General features: G+C 42.3%; 1 protein-coding gene across 27 annotated transcripts in view; it reads right to left on the bottom strand.

The window, feature by feature from the left end:
- The window catches only part of LOC109553295 (mitotic spindle assembly checkpoint protein MAD2A), a 651,283-nt gene that overhangs the window by 144,453 nt on the left and 493,761 nt on the right, over nt 1-13,069 (bottom strand). For 22 of the 27 annotated variants that reach the window (XR_011566996.1, XM_070790760.1, XM_070790777.1 and 19 more), the window contains 4 exons: nt 8,017-8,192; nt 6,090-6,251; nt 1,636-1,745; nt 938-1,124 (listed from right to left, as the gene is read on the bottom strand). Coding sequence is in view for 23 of the 27 variants with exons in the window: in XM_070790760.1 (XP_070646861.1) it covers nt 938-1,124; nt 1,636-1,745; nt 6,090-6,251; nt 8,017-8,192 (635 nt within the window). In the remaining 4 variants the exon portion in view is untranslated. Of the gene's footprint in view, nt 1-937; nt 1,125-1,635; nt 1,746-3,036; nt 6,252-8,016; nt 8,919-13,069 lie in introns of those variants that run through there. The other 5 variants (XR_011566999.1, XR_011566997.1, XM_070790784.1 and 2 more) reach the window with 5 other exon arrangements.

Below are 13,069 nucleotides of genomic sequence, written 5' to 3'. Positions count from 1 at the left end.
GTTTAATAACTTAAATTTTGTAATGATGGTTACATGCTTAAAACTAGGATGACTTTTAAGCACCACACATAGGATGTTTGGAACAAAAATGTATATTCTCTTATTAAGTTTTATTTATTTTTATTAAAAATTTTCTAGTTTTATTGAGATAGGATTTATATATGGCATCTTATTAAAACTTATAAAGTATCGAATACAACACAAATTGTGAAATTCACTTCAGTGAAGAAATAACTGAAACGTGGGTAGCAGAGGTTTCTGTGCGGGGCGGGAGGGTTTGTGAAGGAAGAAAGCATCTGGAGAGAAACATGTCTGTCTGTCTAACTACATTGCCATGCCTCACACTTGCTGTCCGGGGCAGCTTGGGGAAGATCTGTGATCATATTAGGCATGTTGTGGCTCTGTTAGGATGTTCTGAAATATTTTACTAGCTTCCTCATCCTCTGGCGGAGACACAATGGAAGCCAAATACTTTCCTGAATGAGCCACAGCTGGCAGAGTGCGGCCAGTATGTGTGGAGCCTCAGGTGCTCATATTGCCCAGGCCGCTAAGGTGTGCCGACAGTGACCAGATGTATTGGGTGTTGTCATCATTGTGTAATGATGAAATCATAGTTTGGAGGCTTGTATACCCTCAGTGATTAGGCTGAGAGTTGAACCTTGGCTCTCTGATTCCAAAGCCAGGTTCTTTTCTATCATATCATCCTACTCTTACCTCTCTATCATTTAATCTCTTGGGTGGCAAAGGGGAAGTGAGTCAACTGTTCTCAGTTATAATACACCTTCCCATGCCCAACCAGAGTAGGACTCTGCCACTCCAAGGCAGTGTAATTAAAATGTGCACTTTAAAAACTGGTTCATCAGAGTTAATACTACAGACTTCAGGTTCAAGATGGGGACTCTGCCCCACAAGGCATAAGAATAAGAGATCTCGTTACCTTTTTGGTAAAGTTTCCTAATTCTGAGCTGCCAGAATTAGGCAGATGAAGAATGCTTGGGGTTATACACACTGATAAATTATAAGCTGTCATCTGATTGGATGAGGAATGTTGCTCAATATTGCGTAAAACTGCAAAAAGATATCGCAGAAAAACTACATTGGCTCTCGGCAGCTGGTCTAGAAGCCTAAGGACAGAAAACACACTTATAAATAAAGCGAGTCATTTTGCTTAGTAAGTGGAAATACAGAGAACAAAGTACTTCTTTTTATACCATGTACACAGTCCATTCTCACAGTTCCAGGCATGAATGCATACAAAATGTTTCACTGAATTTAATTCCTGATTCAGATAAGAACTACTCTGGTTAGTTATGTGTTTGTATTTAAGATCATACCACTGGCGGATTGGTTCTTTATCATCTCTTTTGAGACCAGTGGATTTCACCTCCATCAGTTTCGTGTATTCAGAAGGCATAAAATGGTCAAGCATTCCATGTTAATAAGATTGGTGACAATTACAGTGTGACCAATAAGGCATGCATCTCATTTCAAACTGGCTTCCATGGGCATGATCAAGTGAAACCCCGTGATACTGGTCATTATTTTAGAGGACACAGCTGTAAAGTATAAGCTAATATTTTCCTAAGAGTATGTTGGTTGTATTTTCTCAGAGTTGAGTAATTATGGCATCATTACCTCTGGGTCGCCTTTATTTTGTCGTCCTCATTCCCTTGATCAATAACATCAAGCCATTTATCATAGAGACTGGCTGAAAATATGCTTCCTTGGATATTTCGAAGAAAATCCTTATATAGATCAAAAAGTATATATTATTCTTAGGATAAACTCAATGGAGAATTTTCAAATAACATATTTACTTGAAAAATTCAATTCAGTCCTCAATTGCTTCACAGCAACGCACACTGATTCACACAGAGCTTGGCTGTGATTCTCCACAACCTTGCACACCTAGATGTACTGGTTGGATTTTCCCCAACTAAAATTAGAAGCATAAAAGTAGAGTCTGGGCTGTAGTGAGAATGCAGCTAAAGCTCCTTCTATCACCTGGAACTTATCTCTGTGTACATGTTAACACATTAGTACAAACTGGCAAGGCCTGGTGATAACTCATCCTAAATCCTATTAGTTTCTTGAAAAGAAACGCACATGCCCATTTTGTTTGTTTACTTCAGACACATGCTTGCTTGTGATTCAAGAAAGAGAAGTTCTGAAATAAAACAAACAAAATTACACCCCTACATGGTCTTCTACACATATTAAGAGAAAACCTGAAGTATGTGTGCTCTTTGGGAAAAAGCTAGTATCGAAATAGCTTCAATCTTTTTCTTTTAAAAAAAAATTTTTTTTATTGTCATTCAGTCTCTTAGCCGTGTCTGACTCTTGGCGATCCCATGGACTGCAGCCCACCAGGCTCCTCTGACCATGGGATTCTCCAGGGAAGAGTACTGGAGTGGGTTGCCATTCCCTTCTCCAGGGGATCTTCCCAACCCAGAGATCGAACTTGCGTCTCCTGCATTGGCAGGCAGATTCCTTACAACAAAGACACCTGGGAAGCCCTAAGATTTCATATGAAATCTAAAAAGTGTAAGTAGAAGGAAAATAAGTCAAGTCAGAGTGGTGACAGTGTGAGAATGAGTTGACATTTTGTTGCTGATTCTGGAAGTTGTCTTTAGGAGCTGAGGGCAGTCTCAAGTTGACAGCAAGGATGAGGAGATCTTAGCTCTACAACTGCATGGAACTGAATTCCAACATCTGAATGGGCAAGGAAATAGATTTGTCCCTGGGGCCTGCAGAAAGGAATGCAACCCTGCTAACACTTTGGTTTCAGCCCACTAGGACCTGTAACAGATTTCCTACTTGCAGAACTGCAGCATAATACAATACTATTGTTTTAAACCCTTAAGTTTGTGGCAAGCTGTTATAGTCATGAAAGAAAACTAATACAACAGTCTTCTCTTATTAATTTGTGTAAGTTCTTCGTAATTTTGAATAGAAATTAAAAATTCCAAAGGCCGTAAAAAAAAAAAAAATATATATATATATATATATATATATATATATATATATAAAAGTTCAGTTCTACAGGCTTTTAAGCAGCAGGTGTTAGAAATAAATCAAAACCCCCATGGGTAAACTACATGGTACCCTTACAACACTTTGAATGGAATATATCCACCCAAGGAGGAAACTGAAAATTTAGATACATTGCAACTTGACACCTGTGGGATAGAATATGCAGATATCAGCTTCCTAAGTGGAAGCCTGAAAACTTTATCCTGATGACCAAGTCTTAATATCATAGAATGGGGCCTATTAAAAGAGATGAGGTTGTAAACTGTTGTGCAAACTTGCCTTGCCAGTTTCAAAGGCACAACTTGCTTCTACTGGTCTTAATATACAGCCTGCTACTGCTACTGCTAAGTCGTGTCAGTTGTGTCCGACTCTGTGTGACCCCACAGACGACAGCCCACCAGGCTTCCCCTTCCCTGGGATTCTTCAAGCAAGAACACTGGACTGGGTTGCCATTTCCTTCTCCAATGCATGAAAGTGAAAAGTGAAAGTGAAGTCGCTCAGTCGTGTCCAACTCTAGCGACCACATGGACTACAGCCTACTAGGCTCCTCTCTCCATGGGATTTTCCAGGCAAAAGTACTGGAGAGGGATGCCATTGCCTTCTCCGAATATACAGCCTGACTTCTCTTACTAGTATCTTCTATAGGCAGTGTTTCTAAGGTAACTATCATGATTGTAATCCTGTTAGTGTTCGCTTGTTTCAGTACTTATTGAGCTGCTGTTTGCGTCAGGCACTCTCTTGAGTACTGAGGATAGAGTATGAAGGTAATGTACAAAGTCTCAGTCCTCTCATACTTTTTCTTGGAATTGGTATACAGTACCCAATGCTGGTCATCAGGGTTTCACTATGCTTCTTATGGAGTGTCCGCAGTACATTTGGAAGGAGGAAACACTCCATTTCAGTTCAGCCATTCAGTCCTGTCCTACTCTTTGTGACCCCATGGACTGCACACCAGGCTTTCCTGTCCATCACCAACACCTGGGTCTTGTTAAAATTCATGTCCATGGAGTTGGTGATGCCATTCAACCATGTCATCTGCCTTTGGCTTCTGGGAGTCTGGGAGTGTGCAGCAGGGCCTTTGCCTTGTGTACCAAACTACATGCACTTGGAGTGTGTCTCTTCTCTCTCCTGAACCCTGTGCTGTAGAATCGATTGGTGAGACTGAGTATGGTTAAGCCAGGACATGACTCATGCAGAATATGCCATGGTATTTGCTATTGGACCACTGTTTATACACAGTTTAATGACAAACTCAATGTGGTTCTGACTATATATTCATTTCTGATTTACACCAACTCCATGGTTGCTTTGACATATGGTATTCTCAAGGCCAAAGTTGCAAGGTTTGATTCCCCACCAAGATCAATCAACTTTAGGAAGAGAAAACTTTGGGACTGTCAAAGACCTGTACCCATAAGTAGCCACCCACTTACTAGTCTGTGCTTATAGCATGGAAACAGGCAAGAGCCTAGTAACACTTGCTCAAAAGTGAAATCAGTTCCAAGTGTGCACCTTTTAGAGGGTAGCACTCTACTTGCTGTTTGCATATCTAGTGTGTATTATTATGGGTCAAGTGTCAAGGGGTCAACTCTAAATCATACCTGCACTGTTGGTATTACCATACAATCAAACATTAATAGGGGACAAGGAAACACCATATGTTATTTGATTTCTAAGATAATTTTAATAACCTGTCTGTAGTTATTACTACATCAATATATTTTTGTTCATAGCTGCTAACAAGTACCAAGATGGACTGATTAATTTTTTCTTTCTGTTGTATTATCGCCCTGGTAGAAATTTAACTACACACTGGTGATTTAGCTGTATCATTTCAAACTCAGTCTATTTTTTGTATAAACCTATTGAATTTTGCAAAATTCCAAACAGATTTTGATTGTTGCACTCCCTTTAAAAATAAGATTTATAAGATTAGGCATGTAGTAAAACTGGTTACCATGTAACTGTAACCTTGGGTGGTGGGTTAAACTTACAAATGTTAACAAAGCCCATTAAAGATGGTAAGGGAGATAAAAGGAGGAAAAAGAAGGAACAAATGGTGGCATCATCCCTACACTAATTTTCAAGTAAAAGGCATTGAGACACAGGGGAAGCAAGGATGATGAAGTGATCAGAGATTTTGGTGGCCTCACTAAGGGTTTTTTGATTCATTATAAGACAAATGGGCTTCCCAGGTGGTGCTAGTGGTAAAAAACCTGCCTGCCAATGCAGGAGATGCAAGAGATGCAGGTTCGATCCCTGGCAGGAAGATCCCCTGGAGAAGGGCATGGCAAACCACTCTAGTATTCTTGCCTGGAAGATTCCATGGACAGAGGAGTCTGCTGGGCTACAGTCAATGGGATCACAGAGAGTCGGCTGCGACTAGGCGACTAACACACACAGACACACACACACACACTAAACACACGAGTTTACCATAGTGAGTAAACATCTGTCCTGCATCCATGTTAAGTTGCTTCAGCCGTGTCCAATTCTGTGCCACCTCATGGACTATAGCCTGCCAGACTCCACTGTCCATGGGATTCTCCAGGCAACCATACTGGAGTCGTATGCCAGTCCCTGTTCCAGGGGATCCTGGCAACCCAGGGATGGAACCCAGGTTTCCTGCATTGAAGGCGGATTCTTTACTGTCTGAGCCACCTGGGAAGTTACTTCTGTTAACTGTTTCCAAAAGCTTCATATGAATTTTATTTTGGAAATGTGGCCTTCATTAGGAAGGTGATGAGGAAGTCATCCAAAGCAGGAAGCTTGTTTTGGTAAACACTCAATGTGTAAGTGGGTATTTTGACATATCTTGTTATTCCTTTGCATGGAGTGTTCAGGAGTCAAGATGTGCAATGAAAAAGGAAAATATCTAATGTATGGGGCTTATAACATCTGCGGTACCTTCCTTCAGTTTTGGCTTTGTGAAGTGTTTTTCACTTTTCAGCTCCTTCCTCTCTTATGCCTATTAGGTTTCTTGGGCATTCATAATGAAGGATCAGTCATATACCTTCAGATTTACCGTGCGTGGATAATGGTCAAACTTTCCTTACCTTTAAGACGGAGGCAATAACAAGAATTGGTTCCTCATTCAAGTTCACTGTGTCTCCACAGTTTAGTTTCTTCTTTAGGGCTCTGCATGATTTTATACTGGGTGATTTTCTGAAGATGCCTTCTGTGAACGGCCCTTTTTGATTGATAAAGTAAAGCATATCCTATAGGGAAGGAAAGAAAAGAAAACTGTGGGACATTTCATGTCTAGAAGCCCAGAGCACAAGCTTGCTCCTGTTTTGACAGACCTGTGGTATATGAGGGTACAGTTAAAGAACAGCACCGAAGTCAATTTGAAATTTTTTCTTCAGTGTCTCTAAATATATTTTCGACCCAACAATCGATTTGACATTCATACACTGAAACATTGTAGACACTTGTGTAATCAGATTTTCCGTTTCAGTGAATTTACTGTGTTAAACGCCTCTGCTTTGAGGCCTTTGTAGATTTCACACTCTCTTCGTTCACCGCTCCTTTCTCTTTATTCACTATTATACATGGTCTTCCCTAAGTGTGGAAATCTTTTTGCCATATTCATGCTCCATGTGTTTCTTCCCCTTCCAGGGACTGTCCACCCCATTCAGTCCTGTTTCCTGTATTCCCTCCCCTCAAAATCAGGCTCAATACGCCTCTCCTCCTTCTCCGATGACATTCCTGTCTCATCAGCCTTTCTAGTTCCTTTTCCTGTATTTTCATGTCCTCTGCTGTCTGCAGATTTAGAGACATAAGAGATATTGGAGCCAGGTTTTCCAAGGAATGTGGAATCTGTTATGCCAGTCATCCACTGTGTGACTTTGGGCATAGCACATACTTGGGTGAGGCTCTTTTGTTTATCATTTATGAAGTGGGGGTGATGATAGTCATGGCTACCTCCTAAATTTTCTGTGAAAGATGCAAGGTCTGGGGTAGTAGCTAGCACGTAGCTAGTATGATAAATTCCTTCATATATACCATAAAATTCCCTGCATCTAGTGTAGTGCTTGGAGAGATAGTGGACAGTGAACAAGAGTTAATGCTTACAGTTCAGTACACTAATTTGATATAGCACAGTCCGAACTCTGTGACTCTCTTTTGACACCTTCTGTCAGGAGCAAATGATTCATCTTTGCCAGAGGATGCGTACTTTCTGCTTAAACACTTGAGTTCCCTATCAAATCCGTGTGAGACATTTTGCATCATAAGGGGGAGAAGACTCAGCTGAAGGAGACTTGAGGAGACGAGGAGACATATGAGGATGAGGTGGACTCGCAGAGATTCTTACACACAGAGTCTGAAGGAAAGCTACGCGGTCAAAATAGCCTGGAGTTAAAACTCGCCTCCAGGACCTCCCCACCATTCTATGCAAAACAAGCACTCTGTCACCCGAAGGAAAAAATGGACATTGGGTTGATTTTGCCCAGCTCCCAGCCTGTCCCAGCCTCTGGCTGATCTCCACAATTCCTTGCCGCAGCTGTTTAAGAGATAACTACTCTGAACAACCTTGCAGAAGAACAGGCCCCCTTAAGACAGGAGCTTTCCACATACGTGCCTCTATATACTTCCTCTTTTCTTGGGTAAGGGCAGCAGCTCACTAATCTGACTGATGCCCCTTCTTGCCTCATAAAGGTGATCTGTAAAAGACTGCTCTCATTCTTTTTCTCAACCTCGCCTTCTCTAACTGCCTTAACTTACAGAGTCCATGTTAACTGGTCTGAGCTGGTATAGATGGGTCTTTGTTGAAATCAGCGGAATGGATGAGAGTATCTTTTCATCTTGTACTTGCCTTCTGACTCTGCAGTACCTAAATCAGATCTTATTCTTTGAAGTAATGTTATGAATCTTATCGGACAAAGCCAGACTTCTTCATTTGGGAGTAGATTTGGAAGAGAACACTTGGTCTCTCAGCACTCCCCTTCTCAGGAAGGTTACAGAAACCAAAATAAGACCTACCAGAATTGGGGTGGGCAGGGTGTCATTATCACATACATCCTCAAGAGGAGCTCCAAAGAGCTGTTTTGGCTTTGTGGGTGGTAGACATGGGTGTTGGTTCTCCTTGCAGGTCCTGGAGATACAGCCAAAGGCCCAGTTTTTGAGAGAACTCTTCCTAACTGTCTTCTTGTCTGAAACTAATGTAGAAGAGAGATTTTCACTAGTAGTAGTTTAGCTTATTTAGCCTGATTTCCACCACTTACATTCAGCAGCATGTTCATGGCAGAGGCTGAAAGAGAGAAACCGAACCATTTGTTACATAGCATTCCCCTCATTCTGAAGCAGGCTAATTGCATCCTTGTGGTGTTACCATGTTCTTCTTGCCCATATTCTGCAAACCAGTAGTTAAACCTAGAGGCGTGTTCAGACTCAGGGTAGATTCTCCCTGTGACAGTATTCCCCAGACAGTGCTCTCTATTCCCTTTGCCCTGTGTCATGAGGCACTTAACCTATAGTTATACAGGTTTCCTAATGTTGAGTATTATCAGTGGATTCTGGTTTCAGATCTCATTTTAAAGGCCAAAATTCTTTAATATTCAAATCAAGCAGCATTTGTAGGAAGTTTCCTTCCTCTGTTCAGTTACCTGTTTGGTTTTCTGAGTACCCAGTCATGCACAATTTTCTCCCTTGAAAAGAATCGCCTTTCACGAGACATCCTACCTGACAGTGCTTGTCAGCCTCTGGACCTCTCCTCTGGGAGGCCACACACCTCAGTCAGCTCCAAGAACGACTTCCTGCCCTCAGGGTCCTTGAGAAGTAGTCATTAATTGCAGACCATATGGTAGGATTACAGGGGGCCATTTTTTGTGTGTGTGACACTTTACTCAGCTAACCCAAAGATGAATTTTAACTACCAACAGCCCCTGTCAAAGGAATATTTTTCAAAAAAGAGTGATCAGCAGTGAAGAATTGAGTTCAAAGTGTCTCGTGCCCAGCTATGAATGTTTTCCTGATATTTCCTCAATAAACCTGCTTAATATTTCCTTAAATAACCAGCTAAAGAAGTCAATTAGAGGAGCCCAGTTGTAGAAAAATAAACAGAAGAATTTAACCAAATCTTTTAAAATGCCCATTCACTTGTCTTTCGGAGACATAGTGAGTGCGTCACCATGTCCATTCAAATGAGTGAACCACTTGTGCTGGGTGAGAGAACCAGAAGGCTCCTATTCTGCCTCTTAATTGGATGAGTTACCTAAAACTCTTTGAGCCTCAGTTTGCTCAAATGTAACATAAATGAGGCTACTTACACCTGACTGGACTACATAACATAATGTACTACCCAGCACAAGACATGGCACATAGCAGCCTTAGTAAAGGTAATTTCCCTCCTTCAGAAGGCCTAAGGCAGCCTAGACATCAGTCGCCTCCCCCTAAGCAGACCGCACCCCCATTCTCCATTTGACTGTGTAGCCTCCAGAAGGTGTGCATTCCTGAAGGAATGCCATCACTTTGCCTTACGCTCTTCCTGCCCTGACAGTCACACTACCATCATTTTAAAAGGAGATAATGAAGAAAGCAAATGCATTCTTAAATTCAGGAACAGATTCTCCTAATTAATATGTACAAACGTGAAAAGATACATGTTTATATGGGTTGAGTTGCTTTATGCACCCTGGTTTCCCTACTCTTAACCTGATTCTTTTATTTCTAAACTACCCACAGGTATTCATGTATTTTAAATGTATTCATTCATTGTTCAGCTTTAATAAAAATACTCTTAGGAAGAAAGCTCTATCAGTTGGTACAAAGCTATATGGCCAGCTAGCCTATAAGCATAGATGGAAAGCAAAATAGACATTAAGGCCTACGCTTTTATTTTCGGGCCTAGATTGGCCTTTCATAATGTACATTGGTTGGTGTTAGAGTTCTTGTGGGCTCTGTGACCAATAAAACTGTATACTATATCCACGAAAAGTATGGTGCTCAATTATTCAGTCGTGCCCACCTCTTGAGACCCCATGGACTATAGCCTGTCAGGCTCCTGTCCGTTGGTCTTCCTGGATATTAATACTGGAGTGGGTTGCCAGGGACTGTGAAACAGGTTAACTTTACAACCTCATCTTTCTTAAACAATCCTGGCAAGATTTAGGTTAGTGTTTTTCCTCATGCTCAAATTAGGGTTTGAATGTTAAAAACTGAAATTGTGTAGCTTTGTGGGTATAGAATAACTATTATAGGAATACAAATACATTAAGTAGAAATTCTATTCTGGCCCCCGTACTTGCTAAATTAGTAAGACATTTTCTTCAGAGAAAGAAATGTCAATGGGACAATACTGGAATGGTAGTAGGGATAATTGCAAGAGGAAAGACTTAAAAACAAACAGACATATAAACATTCAGTCCAGTTCCATTTGCAACCTAGGTCTGAAGCAGAATGGAAAGAGAGCTTGCTGTGGAGGTAGAATCCAGAGTTCACGTCTCAGAGGCAGTCCTAAGGTGGTGGAGGAATAGAACAGAAAGACGACTTTCTCCTCACAAATTCATCAAAAGAACATTGAATGCTGAGCAAATTCCACAAAACAATTTCTGAATGCTGCCAGAGCACATCAGGCACCCAGAAAGGCAGCCCATTGTCTTTAAAAGGCGGTGGGACAAAATATAAAAGAGAAAAAGAGAGACAAATGAGGTAGGGACAGAGATCTGTCCTGGGACGGTAGTCTTAAAAGAGGAGAAGTTTCCCAACACTAGGAAACACTCTCATTGGCAGGTCAGTGGGGAGTTTTGGAATCTCAGAGGGTAACATAACGGGGAGGAAAAAGAAAGAAAGAAAGAAACCCCACAGATTGCATGCCTAACATCAACTTCCAGCAGGGAACTAGTCCAGACACTCACAGTTGCCACCAGCAAACTGGGGGCCTGAACATGGAGGTGCGGGCTGCATTGCTTAGGGTAAGGGCCAGGCCTGAGTGCCCTGAGGGCAATCTGAGGGAGCTAATGTGAGATAGCAACCCAAATTGTGGGATAGCCAGCGAGAGAGAAAAAAAAAAAAAACTGTCCTGTGAAAAGCCCTAATCTAAGGCACTTCCTGGCCCACTCACAGAGCAGAGGACTGAGAGAATACCAGAGCAGAGCTAGCTGGCTGTGCACTGACTCATCTCCCACCAGAGACAGGGAGGCAGGCGGGGGCAGCCAGAGCCTGAAAGGGGCAATCTCAGCCCCAGAGAGGCATCCTCTACAAAACTGCAAGCAGGCTCCCATTTGCTAACCAAGACTTGTTGGGATTCTGGGCGGTTGACATCTGCTGGGACGGTCGCAGCCAGAGATCAGCTCCCCAGAAGAGACACACGGCCCACCTGAGACAGGCAGGCCTGCTGCCACCCAGCAAATCAAGCGGCTGGGATGGGGGAGGTGATAAGACACAACACACCTGGGGGTCGCTAAGCACCTGGTCGCCTGAGCTGCTCGGACATGGGAAGGGCACAAAACGCAGGTCCGACTGAGTCTGTGCCTTTGTGGAGTACCTGAGAACCTGAACCTGAACCTGAACGGCTTAGACCTGGGAAGTGCACGCAACCCAGGGCCTGCCTCAGACAGTTGCAGGCAGAGCAACCTGGAGCCTGAGCAGTGTAGACTGGGAAAGGATACACACCGTGAGCGGGGGCAAACCCAGTGCGGCCAGGACACTGTGAGCACATGCCAGGGATATTTGTTTGCAGTGCTCCTCCGTCCCCACAGCACCAATGAATAAGGGAGCCTAAATAAGTGACCACCTTCACCCCCATGAGTCAGGGCGGAAATTAGACACCAGCAAATAGAAGAAGTTAAAATAAACAGAGGGAACCGCTCTGGATAAGACAGGTGCAACAGATTAAAACCTTGTAGTTAGCACTGACTACATTGGAAGGAGCCTATAGATCTTGAGAACTATAAGCTGGATCACGGAACTATCTGAAACTGAACTAACCCCACACTGCCCACAACAACCGAAGAGAAATTCCTAGATATATTTTTAGTATTATCATTAAAAAAATATTTTTTTTAATTTTTAAGTCCTCTATTACTTCTTTAATTTTAATTTTTATAACCTACTATTACCTGCAAACTTCATATATATGTTTTGTTATTTTTTGTGACTTTGTTTTGTTTTTCTAATACTGTATTTGGGAGACTCTAACCTTTACTGTACACTTTTAATATTTGCTTTTTGGTATTTGTTGTCAATTTTGTACGTTTAAGAACCCAATCTTCACTACCCATTTTTACTTGGGAGTTTGATCACTGCCTTGATTGTGCTCTCCCCCTTTTGACTCTCCTTTTTCTCCACCAGGTCGCCTCTATCTCCTCCCTCACCCTTTTCTTCCCTACCCACTCTGTGAATCTCTTTGTGTATTCCGGGCTATGGAGAACATTTTGGGAACTGATTACTGGCTGGATCTGTCTCTCTCCTTTTGATTCCCTCTTTTCTTATCCTGATCACCTCTCTCTGCTTCTTCCTTCTCTTCTCTGGGTAAGTGCATGAGCCTCTCTGAGGGGCCCAGACTGTGGAGAGCACATAGCGAATTGATTACTGGATAGCTTGCTCTCTCCCCTTTTAATTCCCCCTCTTCTTCTCCTGGTCAACTCTATCTCCCTCCTCCTTATTCTCTTCAACATCTAACTTGGTGAAACTCTCAGGGTGTCCCTCACAGTGGAGAAGCTTTTCATCATTAACCTAGATGTTTTATCATCGGTGCTGTACAGATAGAGAAGTCTTGAGGCTACTCTAAGAATAAGACTGAAAACCAGAGACAGGAGGCTTAAGTTCAAAACCTGAGAACACCAGAGAACTCCTGCCTCCAGGGAACATTAATGGACAAGACCTCATCCAAAAGCCTCCATACCTACACTGAAACCAAGCACCACCCAAGAGCCAACAAGTTCCAGAGCACGACTTACAACACAAATTCTCCAACAACGCAGGAACATAGCCCTGAGCTTCAATATACAGGCTGCCCAAATTCACAGCAAACCCATAGACATCTCAAAACTCACTACTGGACACTTCATTGCACTCTGGAGAGAAGTCCAGCTCC

This window comes from Bos indicus, chromosome 6, assembly GCF_029378745.1.
Source record: "Bos indicus isolate NIAB-ARS_2022 breed Sahiwal x Tharparkar chromosome 6, NIAB-ARS_B.indTharparkar_mat_pri_1.0, whole genome shotgun sequence".
In the NCBI taxonomy this organism is placed as follows: domain Eukaryota; kingdom Metazoa; phylum Chordata; class Mammalia; order Artiodactyla; family Bovidae; genus Bos; species Bos indicus.
The sequence above is the reverse complement of the archived record's forward strand: the minus strand, read 5'-3'. Positions and strand labels throughout refer to the sequence as shown.